The sequence below is a fragment of the Lissotriton helveticus genome, chromosome 8, assembly GCF_964261635.1.
Source record: "Lissotriton helveticus chromosome 8, aLisHel1.1, whole genome shotgun sequence".
Lineage (NCBI taxonomy): Eukaryota > Metazoa > Chordata > Amphibia > Caudata > Salamandridae > Lissotriton > Lissotriton helveticus.
In genome coordinates this window covers 1596389663-1596413119 of record NC_136069.1, presented here as the reverse complement: position 1 = coordinate 1596413119, position 23457 = coordinate 1596389663, and the positions used below count along the sequence as shown (strand labels likewise).

Below are 23457 nucleotides of genomic sequence, written 5' to 3'. Positions count from 1 at the left end.
GCTTACAGCCCACCCATCGCTTCCTATTTGTTAGTCCAGGTGTTAGTTGTAAATGCTTGCTTGTATGTGGCTATTCACTATTAGATGGCCCTCCTTTTTGTCAGTTACCTTCCACGGAGCATGGCCAAATTACTTGTAGCCTTACACTTTTTAGGTCTCGTAGAGAGACCTTTTCCGATCCATCCACTTTTTTATGATGAGGATTCTCAATAGTTCACGTGAAATCACGTGACCACAAGCTCCTTCGTGCACGAGCTTGCATTTCCCCACAGGCTTCCCCCTGCCAGCAGCATTTGCCACATCAAAGGCTTCAGCTGCCCCGCCGTCCTTGCACTCCAATATCAGTTTCACTTTCACGGGCAATGCTTGTTTACTATCTGCACCCATCTCACGGCCACCGCACTACTATCAGTAACTTTTAAAAACATTTTGCTTTCAGCATCTCAGCAGCCATCTCACGGCCACCGCACTACTATCAGTAACTTTTAAAAACATTTTGCTTTCAGCACGGCACTCGTCTAACGACCGTCGCACTGTTCGGTAACTTTCTTTTAAACATTTTTTAACCAATCTCCCTCTACCACTTATCACTCCCATGTGTTTTAGCAGGAGGGTTGTACATTGAAGCAGCAAGGCAATGTTATCTGTAATCGTAGCACTCTTTGCCAGCTGCAGGGTAATTAGTAGTGACCAGAGCCTCAACCACGCCCTTTCAGTGTCATCAATCATGATGGATACCAGGGCAATGGCGGATGACTCACTCATCTACTCTGATTCCGATATGTGTGCACTGTCAGGAAACGACATCTGGTTTGAAGAGGAAGCGCCATTGAAGAGAGACTGCTTGCCGGCTGCAGCAGAGAGCTAGAACGGAGCACTTTAAAACGATGCTGCTGCACCAGACAAACAGAAGATATGTTTTAAAGTGGCGGTGCTGTAAGTACAGCTCACCGATTACAGTGGTGCAGTGCTAATCTGGGCGGACCAAATCACAACCCAGCGGTAGTACATATGTGCATACCCCTCCTCAATCATCAATAATGTCCAGGCTAGGGTAATGGCAGATGACTCACTTATCCACTCTGCCTCAGCGATCGGGGGAGTGTTGTAAAAAGCGCTTCACACCACATAGGCGCTATTCTGAGCACAGAAGCAAAAAATATTTTTCCACAAACATTTGGAATTAGAAGTGGGCAGTTTAAACGTCATGCCTCTCACTCTAAGACCTCAGCTGAGAGAGTCCAAGGGTTTGCAAAGCTGCCTTTGGATTCTTTCTGAAGAGGAAGCCGAGCCACTACAAACAAGAAGGCTCCGCTCCCGCCCCCCGCCTGCACTTCGCACTCTCCGGCTTCACCTCCCACAGCCGCTATTCCCATTCACGCGCTCGTTACCATTTGCTCCCGAGCCGCATTTCCCCTCCCCTCCAATGCCAGGAGCTTGTTTTGTAAATACGCGTTGACAGCTGGGGTGGACAGATAGACAACCAGAATATATCCTGCTGGCTGGAACCCTTTGAACCCAGGGGCAGGGGACGGGGGGGGGCTCTACCCTGCATACATATTACACTATCGCTGTATTCTCCGAGCCCTGTCTTGCCTGCATGTTTACAGTGTCTCAAAGCGCTTTGAAACGGCAGACAGGCAGCATACGAGCGCTACATGACAATTTTTCAACACACAAAACAGTTCATACACTCTTTGTCACTGCTGTTCTTTACAATGCTGCCCTTATGTGTTTGAAACCAGACCCCTGACCCCCAACCGCACACATAGCGCCCACAAATCTTAAGAGGTGCTCAGACCACCAGTCCGGTAATAGCGCCAGAGGTACTTGAGGCTGGGGTTGAGTTTGCATGACATTTTGTTTATTTCCCTGTGCGCTTTGTTAGCATTAAGTGCAAACTTCTAGTTTCACCATTTGCTCCCGAGCCGCATTTCCCCTCCCCTCCAATGCCAGGAGCTTGTTTTGTAAATACGCGTTGACAGCTGGGGTGGACAGATAGACAACCAGAATATATCCTGCTGGCTGGAACCCTTTGAACCCAGGGGCAGGGGACGGGGGGGGGCTCTACCCTGCATACATATTACACTATCGCTGTATTCTCCGAGCCCTGTCTTGCCTGCATGTTTACAGTGTCTCAAAGCGCTTTGAAACGGCAGACAGGCAGCATACGAGCGCTACATGACAATTTTTCAACACACAAAACAGTTCATACACTCTTTGTCACTGCTGTTCTTTACAATGCTGCCCTTATGTGTTTGAAACCAGACCCCTGACCCCCAACCGCACACATAGCGCCCACAAATCTTAAGAGGTGCTCAGACCACCAGTCCGGTAATAGCGCCAGAGGTACTTGAGGCTGGGGTTGAGTTTGCATGACATTTTGTTTATTTCCCTGTGCGCTTTGTTAGCATTAAGTGCAAACTTCTAGTTTCACAGAGCACTGTATAGACTGGATCGCTTCTGGGTGCTATATTTAAATGTAATGCTCTGAAGGATGTCCCAATGACAACACAGGAAATGAAATTGATATAAAGTAATTGCAGATCACACGCTTTTCAGGTTGGGCAGGTCCAGCCCCTTTAGATTAATTTCACGCTTTGCATCATGGTATTCGTAGTCTCTCAATTGTCATTCATTCATGCTCAGCACTGTAACTTTTCACAAACATATGTTGATTTTTCTTTAAGTTTTGTAAAAAAGAAAAAGCACCTACTCACAGTGTAGACAAGGGCACAGATCAAAGGGCAAGGGATAGAATTGCCTCTCGAGGGGCGCACGCACCCCCGCACAGGAAGCAAGGCTCTGACGGACCATGTTAATATGCCTGAAAGCGTGAGAGCTACCCCGACAAATCAGCTCTTTCAACAAGTGCTCGGCCCCCGTTGAGGGATTCATTTCACGCGAGGTATTATGGGACTTGTCGTTTTTATAATTTCAATTCATTCATTCATGTTTTTTCGCCATTGTAATTCACGACATGTACGTACTTTGCTTTATGCTATACTAATCAGTTAAAAAAACCACACACTTCCTGCAGCAGATGAGCCAAGAAGTGAGGGGAGGCAGAGCCTCGCATCATCCCTCCCTGCTCCAGGCACCAGGGCCCCCTCCTGGAATTGGAGCCTCCCATATCCTCTGCTGCGTCAGCCCCCAGGGACTCTAAACTCCCATTGCTGCACCCCCCACATCCATACTCCTTCTTTCACCTCTGCTGAGATTTCATACAGGGGTTATAACTCCTGCTATAGGCTCCTGCTATTGCTTTGCCCACAAGTATGTATTTACTCTACCCTTCCCCTGTGAAGTCATGACTCTCTTGCCCCTTCCATTGCAAAATGCTGATTTTAGCCCCAAATACAATTTGTCCCATATGCCTTCCTTTAAACTGCTGTATTTCCAGATCGTGCTGCTACATTTAACTACACTTAACCGCACAACAGTTCATGTAACTTTAATATTTTTATAACTTTACAAACTTGTTTTTTGAGTGACATCACACTGGAAATGTCCAATGTCAACCTTGCGCTTGTCTTTCTTTTTTGCGATGTCACTCAAAGTTCATGTTAAGATAGAAAAGTTTGAGTGACATTGCACTGAAAATGTCAAATTTCAACCTCACGCTTGTTGAGAAAGCACTTTTCAAAAGTCAGTCATGCGCTTCCTTCCACTTTCATTCACCCATCATTCATCCACCCATCCACCCGCTCTCCATACTTCCACACTTTCATCCATCCATTCATCCACCATTTCAACCGTCCATCCATTCAGCCTTCCACACTTTCATCCACCCATCCTTCCTTCATCCATCCACCCATTCTTCATTCATCCACCCTTTCATCCATCCATTCACCCACCCACCGTTTCACCCACCCACCCATTCAGCCTTCCACCCTTTCGAATATAAACGTTTGAGTGACATCGCACTCAATGTAACATCGCACTCAAATGTAACATCACACTCAAATGTAACAGCGGGCTTGTTCATTTTGATAGAACCCTTTGAGTGACATCGCACTGAAAATGTCCAATGTCAACCTTGCGCTTGTCTTTCTTTTTTTGAGTGACATCGCACTGAAAATGTCCAATGTCAACCTTGCGCTTGTCTTTCTTTTTGAGTGACATCGCATTGAAAATGTCCAATGTCAACCATGCGCTTGTCTTTCTTTTTGAGTGACATCGCACTGAAAATGTCCAATGTCAACCTTGCGCTTGTCTTTCTTTTTTTGAGTGACATCGCACTGAAAATGTCCAATGTCAACCTTGCGCTTGTCTTTCTTTTTTTGAGTGACATCGCACTGAAAATGTCCAATGTCAACCTTGCGCTTGTCTTTCTTTTTGAGTGACATCGCACTGAAAATGTCCAATGTCAACCTTGCGCTTGTCTTTCTTTTTGAGTGACATCGCACTGAAAATGTCCAATGTCAACCTTGCGCTTGTCTTTCTTTTTTGCGATGTCACTCAAAGTTCATGTTAAGATAGAAAAGTTTGAGTGGCATTGCATTGAAAATGTGAAACTTCAACTGACATCGCACTGAAAATGTCAATTTTCAACCTCGCGCTTGTTGAGAAAGCACTTTTCAAAAGTCAGTCATGCGCTTCCTTCCACTTTCACTGTTTCAAATAAAAGCGGCTATTGCAGTGCCAGGGTGCATATTCACAGCTTCTCCCTTGACTCTGGAATTAAAAACGCTTAAGGGTGAATACAAGTATGTGCAAGTTTGTGTGCTTTGGTACTGAGCGGGGGAGATGACTGGTTCATGAAGTGCTAGTTTTGTTTATTGTGACACTGGGTTTTGGTCACATTATTACATACAAGGCCATGTTGAGTTGACTGATTTGATATGGTTCACTGCCATATTGTAGCACTAGGACTGTTGTTGACCGTTCTTATATTGGCACTTTTACAATTTTGTTTCCTGCACATGGTGCACATATTGGTTGATTCACTTTTCCGCCACTCATTGTTGAGTGTTAATCAGGAGGTCAGCACATCAGGGTTTGGGAGAATATCACCCTCACACCCCCTCACCCTCCCAACCCTCTCATCCTCACACACCCTCACTCACCCTCATACACCCTCATCAGCATAGCATAACAAAACATAGCATGGCATAACAAAAAAAGCATAGGATACACAACCTCACAACCCTCTCACCCTCACCCTCGCTCTAACACACTCACCCTCACTCACCCCCACTCACCCACCCTCACCCACCCTCACCCACCCTCACTCAGCCACCCTCACCCACCCACCCACCCTCACTCACTCACCCACCCACCCTCACCCACCCTCACCCACCCTCACCCACCCTCACTCACCCTCACTCACCCTCACTCACTCACCCTCACTCACCCTCACCAGCATAGCATAACAAAACATAGCATAGCATAACAAAACAAAGCATAGGTTAGGAAAACATAGCATAGCATAACAAAGCATAGCATAGCAAAACAAAACGTAGCAAAACACAACAAAGCATAGCATAACAAAACATAGCAAAACACAACAAACCATAGCATACATAACAAAACATAGCATAGCATAACAAAACACAACAAAGCATAACAAAACACAGCATAGCATAGCATAACAAAACATAGCATAACAAAACATAGCATAACAAAATACAACAACACATAGCATAACAAAACACAACAAAACATAGCATGGCTTAACAAAACATAACAAAACATTTAGCATAGCAAAACACAGCATAGCATACCAAACACAGCAAAGCATAGCATAGCATAACAAAACATAGCATAACAAAACATAGCATATCATAATAAAACACAACAAAGCATAGCATAAAACAACATAGCATAACAAAGCATAGCAGAGCAAAACATAGCATAGCATAACAAAACATAGCATAGCATAACAAAGCATAGCCTAGCAAAACACAACAAAACCTAGCATAGCATAACAAAACATAACAAAACCTAGCATAACAAAACATAGCAAAACACAACAAACCATAGCATACATAACAAAACATAGCATAACATAACAAAACATAGCATAACAAAACACAACAAAACAGCATAGCTTAACAAAACAAAACATAGCATGGCTGAACAAAACATAACAAAACATAATAACATAGCAAAACACAGCATAGCATACCAACACAACAAAACATAGCAGAGCTGAGCAAAACATAGCATAACATAGCATAGCATAGCAAAACATAGCATAGCATAGCAAAACATAGCATAACAAAACAGCTTAGCATAGCATAACAAAACAAAACATAGGATAGCAAAACAAAACATAGAATAGCATACAGCATCACTCAGCACCACCACAACATCACTGAGCTCCACCACAGCATCAATCTGTGCAACCATTCAACAATAACTGGTTCAAATATGTTATCTCAATGTTTCAAGCTTTATTACAAATGTAACAAAAAGATGTTAATATTTGACATATGTTCTTGGATTTTCGTCACAATAAAATACACTGAACATAATCTTCACAAATGTTATTTACAAAAGTTTAAGCTATTGCAATTATAAATTACAATAACTTTTATTTAAGTATTAATTATTTAAAAAAATTAAAAAACATTGTTATTTGTAATATCAATACATGTAAGTCACGTAAATACAACACATATTGCATTACAAATGCTATAGGTGTCACATTTGCGAGAGTTATAACTATTGGCATTGTAAATGACAAAGCTATTAATTTCGCAATTTTCAAAAACAAAACCTAAATAAAAAATGTGTCATTTACAATACCAATAGCTCTAACTTTCCTAATACGAGACCTATTGCATTGCAAATGCTTGTTTGCTTGTAGGTGTGTTTTCGGGCACTTGATTGTTAGGTCGAGCATGCGCTGCTCTAGGAGATGACCTTCAGAAATTGGTCTGCTCTTTTCCACACACTCGTGCATGTGGCGGCATCCACCTTGCGCTAGCGAGCAGCGGCGCTCAGGGGCCATCTGTTTATAATTAGCGTGGCCGCGCTTGAAGAAAATCGCACCCGAGTACTTCACAGTACTTCAAGCGCAGGGGCCATCTGTTTATAATTAGCGTTGCCGCGCTCGTTTAAAGCCGTCAATGTCCTGCCAAGCACCCTCGTGATGTCACTGCACCCTATACACACACCTCTTCGTTTCATTCTGCACAGTGTCTTCAGCCGGCATCGGTGACAACGAAGGCCCTCAGCCGGATGCCCAACGAAATACAGATATTTATTTCCTTCCTACCCTGAAGAGACAATAACGTCACGTGAAGTGCCTCAGACTAGACGGGCAGCTGATGGTTAAGACAAAATGCACTGTCAAAATCTTTAATGTGCATCGAGCAAACAAGCAAGTCTTAGGCCTCTCACACAGCCGCGATGTGTTTTTTGTAATAAGTCTGCTTAGGCGAATACAGAGGGCATGAATTGGTGCACGCTGATACAAAAGGGCGCTGTGTGTTTTTTACGGCTCAGTAGAATACTGGTATACACATTGTGTTTTTTTAAAGAGTTTGCTCCAAAGATCAGGAATAAGTCACTGTGAGAAAATGTGGATTTTTTTTTTTGCATTTTCATATTGCACGCACTCGACCCAAAGGGTGCATAACACACCGCACGTTGAACTGCATCTTGTGGCCTTGGCTAATTTAAATTATGATTTTGGGGCAAAATCATGATGGGCTCCGCTGCCTCAGCTCAGAGACAGACGCCTGTTTTTTTTTCTCTGCTGCAATGCGTAAACTGAATTCACTTATCCCGACATTTCTTTGATTTAGAACAGCCATCTCTGGCAGAACAGCTCAGAAGTAGTGAACAAGGTTCGTCTCTTTTTGTTTCTGAGCTGGGCCAACTAAGATAATGCACTTAATTGGAGAAATAGTGGTTCTGTACGTACTGCAGGTGCATACAAACTCTGCGCTGAGCCAGTGGGCCCGTCAGCCACAGCCCCTGGTGTCAGAAAGGTTTTAAGCACCGGAGTCTGAAGACCTTCACAGCGCCTCAGGCTTCTCACCACGCCCATCAGTGTGCGCCACTTGGGTGGGAAAGAGTGAAGATTCTCGCAGATTCACTCAAGGCTTCGCAGAAGAACCAGCCATAAGGAGTCCTCTTGGTGTGCAATTTGGGCCTTATGAAATAGTGTTAGAATTAGAACACCCAGCAAGTAAATGCCAAATAAGCTGTAGCAAGGGCATCTCTCATTTATATATATATATATATATATATATATATATATATATATATATATATATATATATATATATATATATATATATGAACAATCACAGAGAGCAGCTTTTGCGCTCTATGGGAGTCATCAGTTGAACGCACTAAAAATGACTGAGTCACGTCGAAGATATAATTTTCTGTGCTTTTGTTTAAAACCATTGAAGCTAAAATCGTTACTGCTGAGTGAGGTTTGCACACCCACGTCTTTTGCTGCGTTGGTGGTATGTATTCTGTTTCTATGTTGATTGCTCGTGACAGCGTTTTTTTTTTTTTTACCATAGTAGTTATTCTGTTTTGTCACTTGACTTGACGCGTCAGTTTCTATGATCAGAGCTTTCTGTGTGATTTTGACAGTATTTTTTTTTTCTGTGGTCAGAATTAGTAAGTACATTCATATATCCTCTATTTCCTGTTTCACAGTCAGGTGGTGAATGTTGATAGACTGTTTCTTATCATTTCAAAGGGTTGTATTGCAGGTTATTCTTAAAAGATCTAGTTCAAAGAGGGTACGGCTTGCGTTAGTCCTGTGGCAAATATTTGCTTCTTCCAAGTTTTATTTTTATTGTCCAAGTCACGCTAGCGGATTCTCAAAGCTGAGCGAACGCTGTTGACCCAAGTCTGGCGTCGCGTGATAAATCCTCGGCGGAGGAGGGCTTGCACACAGCATTCACTTGCTGATAAGGCCTCTGTGAAGAAGAAACATATGCATTTCCCCTGGAAACAGAGAGCTCGCGCACACTCCATTTACAAACTGAAGGACAGGCCGGACTAAGTAACAAGGATTCGCATAGCCAATAGGTCTCGCCTTTGGGACAATATAAGTGTTTAGCCATGCAACAGTTGATGTTATTGCACCAAGGATATTGTGCTGGATAACTAAACATTTATAAGGGCCCAAAGGCGAGACCTATTGGCTATGCCAATGCTTGTTTTCTCTGCTTTCTGGCAGTGTTTGAGGAAGCGTTATAGTTACCTTTGTTCGTGTCAAACCTATTTATTTGTTTTTTATCTGGCAGCGTGTTGCCTTTCTTGTATTTTAAATGAGTTATGTTCTTTCGCTGTTTGTTTATAGAGGCACAATGTGTTGCCTTTTTAGAGCTACTTGGTTGTTCTTTCCTCTGGTACCACGGTGTGTAGGCTTTCAAAAAACAAAAGCATTTTCATTGTAATTAAGTTAATTTTGTTTATTCAGTCAGTGAGCAGTTTATGTTTTATAAGCTTTTAGACATTGTGCATTCTTGGCTTATTTGTTTGCATTGTGTCTGCAGGGCACCGTGTGTTGCTTTTGTCAAGCTCTAAAACGTAATGCATTGTAATTGTTTTTTTTTTAAAATGTGCAAAAGCTTCCATTAACAAAGAGTACCTACATTTCAAATAACATGGTTAACGGGTAAATTGCACTTTTACTCAGTCAGGCAGTGGAAGAGGAATTAAGAGTGAGTAGGGATAGTGTAAGCTATTACAGGTCTTTCCACCTAGATACGTATTTAACTTTATTACAACCACTTAGACATTTAGTGTGTGGTTTTCCCCCCTTAAGTTATAGGTTATTACTTTATGTGAAAGGATTAACATGCAGCTTAAGCAGTGACTTAAATACGGCGGCCACGTCCTGTGGGTCTGTGTTATGTTCAGTTTTCAAGCGCCCCATATGAGTGCTTGTGTTTTCAAGCACTCCCGTATCCCTGGTCATGTGGACTCATTTTACTCCCAATCTCTAAACCCCTCCACTCCTGTCACTTCCTTCCCCATATACCTAAACCGCCATGTCCCATTTCCCTTCATCCTCCCTTATGTCTGCTTCTTCTCTTCCATCGGCTCCTTCTTGTTTCGTTTTCACTTTCTTTTATTGCCTTTGCCTGCCCTTTGTTTCTAGGTCTAGCATTCGAGGCCTCTTGTATATACTTTAGTATATACTTATTATATACTTCTATGTGTATATACTTTGTGCGCTCTGGAGATCAGCTCTAGGACTTGTCTGCTTCCACTTAAGGACTTTTTGTCTGTTCAACTGCCTTTATTTAACTGTCTTGATAGAAAACGACCAGCAGAGGTCAGTGAAATACCAGACTGGCTTTCTGCTGAGGGACTTCATTGTTTTTATTTTTCTGGCAACTGCCTCTATTTAACTTTCTTGATAGTAAACGACCAGAAGAGGTCAATAAAATACCAGAATCACTTTAGCATTCTCTAGATTCCAGTCTATAGAAATTGTCTTCCACGAGCACCCGTAGACAATAATAATTTTTTGAAATTGTGTATTTTCAGTGATATGACCACCGAAGGACTTATTAAAAACAGGGCTTTGGACTATACCATTTCCCTCTGAAAGGCAATATTTCTCTCCATGTGTTTCCATACCTGGTGTGTCACGCAGTTTGGTGCTTCCTTTTCCTCCATGTTAAAGAACAGTAGATGTTTCAGCACAAAGGCTAATGTGCTGCATAGCTAAATACATAAAAGGTCCCAAAGGCGAGACCGATTGCATTGCAAATGCTTGTTCCTAAGTGTTCTTGCCCCAGGCTGTCTGGCTGAAGCCTTTGATGTGGGCCAGGTCTGATCTAGCTCCACACGCAGCCCTTTTGTGCACCTCTGTTTTCAGATCTCTTCCCAGCTGTACTGCCCGCAGGACGGGAGCAGAGTTCACTGGCACGGGAGAGAGAAAGTTTACCCACATCGCATGGATGCTGTCTTTGCTTCCACATTCAGGCAGTTTGTCCCCTTTACCACCTTCATGGCACATTCCCCATTTGTTGCATTTCGACGCCCATTCTAGCTGCGCTCACCATCTCGTGATCTGTTTCCTTCATTCTCTAGACTAGAAAAAACGTATCTTTAACCGCATGCGTGTGTGGCGGCTTTTTTCGCGCTGCACGGCTTTTTTTAAAAAGCCGCGTTACATGACGAGCTCAGCTCGTCATCAGCGTGCGAGCGGCGCAACTGATGACGAGCTGAGCTCGTCATCCGCGCCTAACCGGTTAACCAGACACTCCCCACCCTCTCACAGCCCCTTTCCTTCAACAAAATTCAAATTGAGCAGTTGCATGCCCTATAGCTGTTGTTTATTGGACGCAGCTGCTGTTCGATGTATTTATGGGGTCTAAGGGTACTTAAGTGGTCAATTGGAAGGCTGCCCAGGACTCTTGACTTTCTTTTCTTTTTTTGCATTCCATATCATGCAATGATTTTAGAACCCCAGGCAAAATTTAATTTTCTCTTGCGGGCGCGCCCTTCCCGCTTGTAATAAAGTCTTTCTGGTGTTCTCTTTTGGTGGCCATTTGTGGTTTCTCCAGAAACCAGTCGCCTTTAATGGCTTTACGCTATCTGGGTAACGATTTCACCTAATTTGTGCCAGATTAGCAGCTGTGTATGGTAATAAGCAACTGGCAGATTCTGTGCGAAGGGCCACACGGGTACATATGACCCCACTTTTTTAGTAACTCTAGCTGTGCTTACCAGTTTCATGGTCTGTCTCTCCTTCACTCTGCTGACCAAAAAAGTCTTTAACCAGACACTCCGCTCCTTCTCACAACCCCTTTCCTTGGAAACATTTCAAATTGAGCAGTTACATGCAATATAGATGTTGGTTAGTGGACACTGCAGCTGTTCTATGTATTTATGAGTGTCTAATGGTACCTAAGTGGTCAATTGGAAGGCTGCCCAGGGCTCTCTATTGACTATTTCGTTTTTTTGTTGCTTGCATTACATATCCTGCAATTATTTCAGGGTCCCAGGAAAAATTACATTTTCTTCCGGGGTGCTCCCTTTCCCCTTTTAATAAAGTCTTTCTGGCATTCTCTTCTGGCCATTTGTGGTTGCTTAGAAGCCAGTTGTCTTTAATGGCTTTGAACTCACGAGGTGAAATCTTTGCCCAGTCAGTGTAAAGATTAACAGCCGGGTACAGTAACAAGCAACTGGCAGATGACCAGTCAAACTTTGCGAAGGGCCACACGGAAACACATGACCCCACGTCACGGTCTGTGTCTCCTTCACTCTCTTGACCAGAAACACATTTCTTTAGCCAGACGATCCCATTCACATCCCCTTTCCTTGGATACAAATTCAAATTGAATTGGAACAAAGTTTTCAGCCATGCACAAGAAAGACCTCATTTTCTCAGAGCTTGTTTCTTTTTGTTGAGACACTCTACAGAGTGCATCTTTTGTAGATGGCTCTGTCTGCACCCTCTTTGTCTGTGTTAGCTTGTTTATTTAACTTTCTCCACTACGGCCACGTTTTTTTTTTTCTTTCTTTTTAACAATTTTAATTTGTCCGAGTTTGCTTCAATGAGTGACTGCCAAGGGGACCTTGCACGTGAGTGTGCGTTCCGTTTCCTTTGACATAAGAAAATGTGATTCCGGCACAGCAGGGTGTTGTACGGCTTCGCCAGCATCAAAGGCCCCTCATCTGCAGATAAGGATACCTGCTTTGCTAGGTTCCGTTATGCGCAGAGCTGTCGCTTCTGAAGCTGAGGAAAGACATTCAAGGCCCAGCTGTGCCACAACTGTGGTACAAATTAGTTAATGTGGACATGTAAAAAAATATTAAACCGGCAATGGAAAGCAGTCTGGGAAGCACATTTTCTTATCTAAGACAAAATGTACCTTGCATGTGAGGGTTCGTTTATTTAACTTTATTCCACCTCGAACATTGTTGCCTTTCAATTCTTTTGTTTAACAACTTTAAACAATAGTTGTGATTGCAAAAATACAGAATGTTACCTTTCACTTATTTTAGGTTGGGTGTGCCCAAAAAGCGACCAAGAAGGCAACATTTACATTCAACTTTAAATTTACCTTCATTCCACCTCGGACAAGTCTGCCTCTCATTTGTTATGTTGGACAGCTTTGAACAATATTTGTGAATGCACGGCAACCACAACATACGTTTTCTTTCCCTTGAACAATGCTGACGTGCTATTTTCTGGTTAGATGGCTTTATACAATAGTTGTGACTGCAAAAACACAGGCTGTGTGCAAGGTAGACGGGAACATGTTACCCTTCCACAAGGGCAGCATTTACATTTTGATTTAAATGTACCTTTATTCCATCTTGAGCAATGCTACCTTTCATTAGTTAAATCAGCAGCTTTAAACAATATTTACGACTGCACCTCACCAACCTCCTAAGTTTTATTTTCAACGTTACTGTGCCAAAAGACCAGCTTTTAGGACACATTTTTGCTGTGCTTTCAAAAACAAATAGTATTCATTCCTAGCTCAGGACACGTTATCAAATTTGGGGAACTGCTTGCTCGTTATACACACACACACTCTGTCCATTCGGTTTCCCTTGAGATAAGAAAATGTACTTCCTACCTCTCTTTATTTGCAATCTTACATGCGAAATATAATTTATCTTTTTAACATGTGCACCATAATCACAATCCTTTCCATCAATTTCAATGAAATTTCATAAATTGAAATGTAACAGTTCTTCTTACTAAACGTATGCATATTTACCATTACACTACCCGTTAACCACACTACTTATCACCTACCACTACCCTTTCCATTGTCTACATTAAGCACCCCGAATAGAAAAGTGCAGTATTCACTATATCATAATACTTTCAGGAAGTAGTTGGTGTTGCTATTTCCCTTCCTTTTCACATTTTAATTCAAGCTTCATAGGAATTTAGAAAAACCTTTGAACATACTATACAACCACAGTGCTCTACTACACAGCAAACATAAATTAAACCATTAGCTCTCCCAGAGGCGAGACCTATTGGCTTTGCCTCTTGTTATTTTTTTGCATTTGTGCAGTGGTAATGCTTGCTGGAAGCGGCTTCAAATGCGTTTTCAAGAGAAGACCGGTGTACAGACTGGCCACCCCACTTAAAAGTCCAATGGACTATTGAGCAGGCATTTTTATTAAGAGACATCCTGAATCTCATGAAGTTATTCGTACATGGAAGGAAAGGAACCGTGTTCCTGGTGGAGGAATCTTGCATGTGCGCTGTTCTAAAGAGTTTGTATTTCACTGGATATTCTGCAGGTCTGTTTTTGGTAAACGGGTCAAGGGGTTAATTGGTAGTGGTGATGCCTTTACCTCGGTATAATTTGTGCACAGGTCTTCTGTGAATGTTAGTCGGCGTAGTGGTTGATGGTACACTTCCAGTCTCCCCCTCTTATTGTTGCATATTTTCAAACTACATAAGCTCTGTCATTGCAATAGTCCTGCCACATCCCTATGTGCTTTGACCCACAGAGACCCATTTAAGTCTCTGGGTTTAGTATATGGGTTTTTAAGAGGAGTTTGAGGCTAAATACTGTTCTTTATCTCTGGATCTTCGTTAATATTCATAAACACTGAATATCTCCATCAATGTTTAAGATCCAGGAGCACTTCTAAAACTTCTGTGCACATAGAAAGCTGCCATCTGGCAACAAAAAAATAATTGTCAGAGCCAATAGGTCTCTGCCCAGTGAGACCCATTGGCTTTGCTATTCCTTGTTTTTTTTTAGTTTTTTTTTACTTGTTTCGTCCATAAGTAATTTTTTTCCAGGCCTAAATATCTTCTGATTCATTTGGGAAGCCAGCACAGCATGCTCATAGAATTCTTCCCGCTTTCCTGTCTTTGCCAATCCTTAGTTAACCCAATGTGACTAAAGACAAGTAGGTTACACCTTCAGGACCTATTGGCTTTGCTGTGCATCTTGTCAAAAAAATTTTTAAAAGGCGCGATGATGGTTGCATCATTCCACTGACACACGACATAACGCGGACACCATTTGCTTTAATGTAGTATTTACTGGTCCAAGATGACACTTGAATCTTTAAGGGAAAAATATTTTTTTAGTGCAAAAGCTCTATAAAAACCAAAGACTCTGGGTGTTTAGGGCAGGGAAGTAATGGAGGAGTGGATGGGGGCAGGAAGGGGAAAGAGCACACACACGGGAGGATGAGAAGAACAAGAGGGAAAAAACACGATAGAAGTACACGGGCAACATGGAGAAGTGTGTGGGGGGGTAGCAGAGCAACATGGAGTGGGAGGGAGGAGAAGGCACAGTGGAGATAACTATTAAACACATGCACCTGTGAGTGTTTAAGCGAAAAGAAATAAGCCGGGTATAGGGAGAAAATCGAATGGACAAGAAAGCAGCATTCAGCGGGGTCCGGGGGTAGGTAAGTGGTGTACACTAGCGAGACCGGGGGAAGTGTTTAAGCAAAAATACAAATATTTCTTTTAGAGTGAGCCATGGAAAGACACAAGTAAAAAGAGTTTGTGCTCCACCGAAGAGACAAACGCAAGATGGAAAAGGCATGACTTTGAGTAAGACGCAAGCAAATAAGTGCAGTAAAGCCAACAAGTGGTAAGCTGTGGGTGGGCATTACATTCAAAGTAAGATCTTTTTTACGCAGTCAATAAGTCTTTTACAATTAGACAGCTTGTGGTGTCTGGTAGGTTCAACCTAAAAAGAAAGTTAAATATTGTGTGTCTTTGTATGAGAAATATTCATTTTGCCAGCATGACTACACAGCTGTACTACAGATGTGTGCTTCCAGCATGATAATCTTCTGAACTGTTTGCCCCGTCGGGTATCTGATATACTGCAGTAGTTTGGAGAAGCACCATTCCTCTCACACTAACCCTTAGTCAGGGTTTTTCTTAATGTATTGAGTAAAATTGGCTTAAGAAACGTTGACTATCTCTTGAGGTCATTTAGAGCTGTCTGCATGCCACTATTCTTCAGAACACTCCGTTATTCTGATTTCCTCTTGAGGCACTTCCAAGCTTGTTTGAGAGTGTGTTTTGAGATGTTTCTGTTGTGAAAGAGCTCTCGTCCATTTCCCTTATGTGCTAAAGATATACTAGTCATCGTCTCCGCTTATGACCTTCTGTCATATCCAAAGAGCTATTGATAAGTTAGAAAACTATTTATGCAAGTATTTTGGTTTATCAATATTTATTTTCAGTTTCCCCTCTTGTTGGGCCAGGGGTCTTGGCTGTTGGGAACCCTGGCAACTGCTTAACATCTTTTATAGAATTGGCCCCCAGAACTTTGGAAACCAGTAACTGCAAGTACACTGAATGCCAAAACGCAGTTTTTACCCTTCAAGGAGTAATGCTGGTGACCAGACAAGCCTTACTCTTGGACTGTTCTGTAGGGATAGACATCTCGGGTACCGATGACACAAGAAAAACATACGATAACTAAAGTGCCTGAGCAGTGATATTACTTTTAATAAAAGCAAAGGATTTTATGTTGCAATAGGGTAGTCGCAATGTACTTCGTTATTTCCTAGTAGTGTAATTATCCTGTCTCGTGTAGGCATGCAGGACGAGCTCCTTTCAGGGTAACACTATCAGCAGTTGCAAGAATATGCGGATAAGTGATGTCGTGGAGGTGCAGTGTCTGGCCTGAGGGGCAGAGTTCTAAGGGTCTGCAGGTAGAGTCTGGCTGACTTACTGTTTTGTTGGCATTTCTCCATGTTGGGTACTCCAATATGTTTTGAGTGTATGCAAGTCTAAGTTCTAGCTCGGTGGCGGTTGAGTAGGCAGCATGCAGTGAGATCCTGCCCTACCAGCTCAAAAGCGAATACCTTGCTGCCAGTATTCTGCTGTGAGGATCACTCCTGGAGGTGTGGCTGGAAACCATTGCCAGTGCCTACTCCAAACCTAAAATGAGCATTGCGGAGTACTGTGCTCTCATCGCCATCCAATGAGGGACCAAAATATTGACACCCTCTCATCCCTTGCAAGGGACAAGAGCAAGACCCTCACACTGTGATATGCTTTTGTAGTGCGGCACACCAAAGTTACTCTTCCTTCCCAGCCGAGACCCGCATGCTGCTTGCCTACAGATCGCAATGGGACAATGTTGTTGCAACAAGTGTATAGTTTCATATAAGCCCATCATAAAGTTTGCTTTCATCCAGAAGCCCTTCACATGTTTCCTACCTCTGAAGTGGTACTGTGCTGCAGGGGGCTTTTCTGCTGCAAAGGACCACAGGAGCATTGAACAATCTAAGACACGGCTCGTAGCAGCCACATTCTCTGCGTGCAGTCAATATCCCACTCTCCTCCATTTCTGAGCAATGCAGGCTACTCCACAGTCTTACAATTCTGGTCCTGACTCATGATATAACAGCCCACTTTCTTAGCCCTAATGGAATCCGTCACATGCTGGGCATAGGGCTTCCAGAAAAAAGTAATTTTGAACACATTTTGTTGCCACACAGAGCCAGCTTATCCCAATTAAAGCTTGGCATTTAGAACTAATGCAGCACTTGAATTTTTGGGAGGATCTATTTAGGTGTAAGTACATGGTGCTGAAACTGTAGTTTGTTCTCTTAGAGGAGAACAATTAGAATTGTTCTCAAAGTCCTACTCCCCTGGTGATGACAGCAGGCAGCCCGTTAGTGGATTCAACTCGTATGTCTTCAACTAATAGGATACTTTTTGCTTGATTCCAGTCCTTTTCCACCCAAGTTAACCACAGATAGTTGAAATGGGTCTGCAGAAAATTTCCTTTGCGCAGGAGTTGACATGGCCTTGCCAGCTCACCTGCCGGCTCTGGTCTGAGCTACTCAGTTGAGCACAAAGGATTACTTCCCGGTCCACTGGGAGGTTTGTGAATCTCAGCCAGAATACAATAACATGGACAAAGAGAACAAGAGCGGTACGAGCAGCACACAAACATGCAAGGGGACTAGGGAGACCTCCTACTCCATAACTATGCTGTCTACCATGGGCACCCACCTTCGAAGGGCTACACACAGGTGGTTGACCCACATCCTGGAGAACCAACCCCTCAACTACACCTCAGTCATGCTACGCACACAGAGGGGAAGGTTAGGGCATTCTCTCCCAAGTTGGAGTTCAGATAAAAAGACCTGTAGCCCAGATCTATACAATCCGTTGCCATCGACCATTAGTAGTGGCATGGCTTCAATAAATCAGCATTTGTGTAGCGCAGTACTGTCATCCCCTAGTGGTATTTGGGTGCTGTGGGAGCGACGTCTCCATGGAAGAGTCGGGTCTTGAGTTTCTGTCTGAAGTCCGCCAAGGAGGGTGCTGTGCCAAGATGGAGGGCAGGTCCTTCCAGGATTTAGGGAATGTCCAGAATGGTGGCTTTCTAAAATGAAAGAGCTGTTTTTTCTTCTTTGTGAAGCTTCATTTCTTTGTGACGCTGCATTTCTATTTAGGAAATATCATTAAATATTTTTTATATTTAAGCAGAGAAATAAAAATGGGTTGGTGTAGCAAAACTGCTCCGTGTTTTAATGAGACTTTTAATTTTCTAATGTTTTTATATGATACATTTATATTGAAGGATCAAAAAGTGAAAACAAAATGTTTCCTTCTACAAGTTTTGCATTTTTTTCTTATTTTGCTCTGCCTAAATGTTTTTTTTCACTTTTAAGCATTCCAGAATTACGCACATTAGCGGAAATATGTAGTATATTTACATTTATTGAGAATACCTTTCATAGAGAAATGTTAGAGCAAAGTAATTTTAAATTCTTAAGAGAAGTTTAAATGTATTGTCACAAAATACAGGAAATGCGAAGTACTTAGTGATGCATCTACATAAACCCTTGATCTTACTGATGACATTCCACTAGATCTGATATTAAAAGTAATATTATTAATCACTTACAAAAGTGTTCACAGAGTTTGATATCTGCACTTTTTACTTTGTTAAAACAACCGTGAAAGACGTCTTGTTATTTAGAAGTAAAAATCTAGGATCCCATTCACCAACACCAGCTACATTTCTGTTTGAAGTAGATTTCTGACTTTTTTATGTAGATTTTCTAATAATCCCAGGAGTAGTGCAAGATATCTGAATTTCTAACCTCCAATAGCTCTTCAACTAAGCAAAGTATACTCTTATTACCAGTAGTTGTAAAGTATGTGTATATTTACATTTGTATATAGCACAAAAAAGAGAGCGCACACTAGGATCAGTGTGATTATCTCTCATTTATGCAATACCCTTGGGAGTTTTGCCTTTTTATGAATAGGAAATTCTAGTGGCATACCTCATTATAGAGTCCTCCCCAAGACACTGACTGTATATCTTGGTGGGCTCAACCTTGAACCTCAAGGGAGGAGAGTTTCTTATTCTACTGTCTCCAAAGGGAGCCTCACTTTTGGACTAATTTGAGCATAACGCTGTGTGTGTGTGTGAGAAGCCTCATCCACCAACTACTATGGTATACCCTGATCAAGACGTTGACTCTGGTGCATTAGTTCTCAAGACCGCTCTTACAAAAAGCTTTAAAGCCATCTCATTCAGGTACAAAAAAAGGCATGGGATGAGAAATCTACTCCAACCACATATGTAGGCTTCACGTCCTCTTTAATCCTATTTTGACAAATGGTCTGTCCACCAATCTCTTGTAAGCCGTCCCCTGTGTTGAAATAACTGGTATGAACGTCTATCTCTAGATTTTCAAAGGCAAAAGCTGTGATGTGGATGTATTTTTTATGTATTAGTTACTGACATGTGTGGTGTCCATCTCTGCTTTGTTTTTCCTTTAACTTTTGACCCTCCAGCTGGGAGAAGCCTCATATGCTGTATGGACAGCTGCTGGACTGGCTACGCTACCTGGTGGCCTGGCAGCCTGTGATCATAGGACTGGTGCAAGCAATTAACTATATACTGGGACTGGAATAAGAGCCCAATCAAGACCAAGATAACCCCATGCAAGTGCCCGAGGACACATCGTCGGGGAGTTGGACCATCCACGGAAGATATCACCATTTTCCCCATTCACTTCTTGGGATTTTAGGTGCCAGGAAGGAGATTTCTGGATCAGCGAAAAAATGTGTGCGAGGAAACGGCCAGCAACACAGCCTGTGGGTTTTGTTTTAATTTATTTCAATGGATATCATACTTTTTTTTTTTAATGCCAATCTTCGTGAATTTTAAGTCCACTCCATACACCCCTCTTCCCCTTTTGTGAATAACCAACATGAGGCAAATCCGTTTGTGCTGCCAGTGCAATCTTAAGCCATCTGGTATGGCTTTCAGTGTTGGTTCCTGGTCGTCTTTTTTGTTTGTCAGTCCAGCAAATAGTATATGCCATGTAGAGGTGTGGCCGACACCAAGAGGGAAGAAGGCACCCTTTATCTGGGGAGAAAACTCGGGTCCGTTAAACTCACCTGCGAACAAGATGGGTAAAATCTATCTGTCAAGGCATTGGTTTATGTTCAGTTTAAGAGGTTTCAACCACAAATTACCTTCCAGAATATTACTGGGAGAAAGGGAGTCTGATCGGTGGAGCAGGACACCTAAATTAGCAGAGCTGCATGAAGCATTTGAGGTGCACCTAACTGTGACTTCCAGAAGCATAGGAAATCGATACAGTCCATTTGGAAGTTCAAACGCAGAGGCACACTGAGACATCAGTACATTGCTGGTTTCAGACTGTATCGCTGAGAGTACTGGATATGGAGGTGGAAATAGACTGGGGTGATCGGCCTGATGAGGCTTATGTCCTGTGGAGTTCCCCCGATACATTGATTTAAACTGACATACTTGTATACTTGCTTTCCTTGTAAAGGGAAGTTAAGTAGGTTGGATTTGTATATATGGTGATCATGATCAGCTGGAAAGTATTTAGTCCTTCCTCCCTTTTTATATTTTAGTACAAGGTTTGTTTTTAGGTTGCTCTATGAAATTTCAGTAAAGGGAGTTTAGGACATCGGCACACATGGATATGGTTTTGTTGTCCTTACTGGTCAAAAAAGATTATGCTGCGGAATGTGGGAGTTTTCCTCTAGAGGTTAACAGCGGAGTTTTAGGGCGCCATGGAACACTTTCCTTCTGCGGGTGAGAATATTGTTATCAATTTTTTGGGGGAAACAGCCACTGATACCTCTTTGAGTTCTTGCTGTGAAAGGCATGAGTAAGGAGTCGTCCTTGCTGGACACTACTGGGGCAAAATCACTTTACAAAAGAAGCGGTTAACAAATTGAGGACATAAGGTCTTGAATGAGCAGGGTTTGACAGGGTGTTCTTCCTCTTGAAAGACGGTTAGGTGCCTTCTTGATGTGAGTGGTCCCTTCCTAAGGTAAGGTTCTCCGTACTCCACAAAGTTGGGGTGCATGATATGTAAAGTTACCTGAATTTGTGTATTAGTGCGAAAGAGATTGTTTTTCTGTATCTTACGTATGGCTTCCTTAGCAGAGGATCTGCACCACTGTTAGGAGGCTAAGCCCAGTTAGGTGGACCCATAACACTACTCCAAGCAAGATCTGAGTGTTTGTCACTTGTCGGCTGTCACAACAACACTGGCTATAGGATCGAATGTAAAAAGGGTTGAATAAAATGTACAGCTGTGTGCACATTTACATCTACTTGACTGTGGTTACTAACGGAACTATTTGCTGTTCGTGTTTGTGTGTTTTGAGGGGCAGTTTGAGTGTGGTCACTATTCAAGCCGTTTCTCCCTTTTCAAGCCTGTACTCGCCCTTCTGTAGATCGTTAGTTTTTATACCATGAAGCCCATCCTGTTCATGTGTACAGTTAGTTTATGAAACACTCTTTTACAGCAGGGACTCTTGATGCTGATTCTGCAAAGTTGCTTTAGAAACAACAGTGCTTTATGGCCGTCCTAACTGCCAGTGCTAGAGTTCCAGCAGGTTAGAGCCACCCCGTCCACAAGATTATCCTCTTTTCCTGTTTTTATTGGCATATATCAATACAAACAGTGATAGCGATATAACATCCTCCGTTTTATTGATTTTGTTTTGGGGGGGCATTTATCAATACAAACCGTGATAACAATATAACCTCAAAAGTTATATTATAAAAGGAAAAAAAAAAGGAAGCTAGAAATAGCAAAGTAGGGAAAAGGGTTAGGCAAAGAATAAGAAATAGGAGGGGAACTAAGTATAGATAATCATTGCCACGCATACATGATCCAATGCAAACAACATGTGTTGGCAAGTGCGAGTATAACAGTACAATAGAAATACTGCCGACCCATCATTATGGGAGTCCATGGCTGGGCTTCCGATTCCAATCCAAGGCTGCATAATGGCAGAGTATCCAGGCAGTTCGAGCAATCTGGGTCCAGTTCTGTCCACCGGACCATCCTTAAATGTCTAGTCAAAGGGAGCTGAGGTGTCTGGCTGGGTTTCTTTCTACCTTTCTACGGTTGCAATTTGTTGAATGTGATTTTCTCTATGATGAACAGAATTTTACATAAAAGGTAATGCAGATGAACCAGAAGGTTGTCGTTCACAGATTATTGGTGTTTAAGAAGGTATCCCCTTCATCCTGAGCCTCCAACATCCAAGATAATACTGAAGGCACCTTCTCGGGTCTGTTGAGGGTGGGTGGGGAAGCTTCCTGGTCAGTAGTAAATTAATTTCAGTAAAGAGTTTGTGTCCACCCTTTAAGGAGAGGCTGAATTGGCTGCACTCACCTTGTCCATCCAAAATGTTTCTTTTTGTGAAAAAAGAAAAGTAAGTGAATATATTTTGTGCAAAATACACTTTAGCAACTGGAATATCCATTAATGTGCTCTTAGATACACACATGCAAGTGTTGCAGGTCATTCGTTGCTTTGGCTTAGTCACGCCCTATAAATCTTGTGTGTGGAATGTTTCTCAATGGATTCAAGTGTACTTTTATGTACTCACGGAGAGCTTCTGTACAAGGGGTACCATATCTGTCAGTGTTCCCAAATACAACCATAGATTAGGCTGTGGAAGACATCGGCTCAACACCATCTTACCAGCCACCAATTCGCGCTGAAGATATAGAGCCAGTATAAATGCAAGATAGGGCGCACTCCTCTGAACGTCGCCTCAACGCCCCAATTTTACAGTTATATAGAATAAGTGGAATACGTATTCCACCTTCCCAGCAGTAAATGAACAGACTGTTTGTGTTATTTGTTTATAGACTACCTGATTGGGATCCAGATGGACCACTGTAGAAAACACAGCCTCTTCGACATAGGATGCTACTTTCAGCAGCAATGGTTTTCTACTAACAACGCTCTGCAGTCGGCCACTCATGTAAATGGTTTATAGTAAACTAATGTTATGTTGTGGGAGACCTTTTGGGTTAGCTTTAAAGGACAGACATCACGACTGATGGTCCAAAAAGCATCCCCTTTAGCTCTTCAACCCATAAGGAAGCCGCGAATAAGCTAATCTTTAGCCCTGTCTTTAGATAATACAAAGGCCAGAGCCTTCATTAATTCTAGACATAAATACATTCTGAGAAGACAGGGATAACTGTTTTTTGGACCAACTAGGACTGTTCACAATGTAAA

The 23457-nt window shown here is 42.4% G+C and overlaps 1 protein-coding gene across 1 annotated transcript in view; it reads left to right on the top strand.

The window, feature by feature from the left end:
• RNF121 (ring finger protein 121) overlaps window positions 1–21520 on the top strand; it is a 132856-nt gene extending 111336 nt beyond the window's left edge. The window contains exon 9 of the mRNA XM_078658642.1: window positions 19721–21520. Within this exon, the coding sequence (XP_078514768.1) occupies window positions 19721–19841 (121 nt within the window). The 3' untranslated portion in view covers window positions 19842–21520. The remainder of the gene's footprint in view (window positions 1–19720) is intronic.
• Window positions 21521–23457: the final 1937 nt, after the last annotated feature.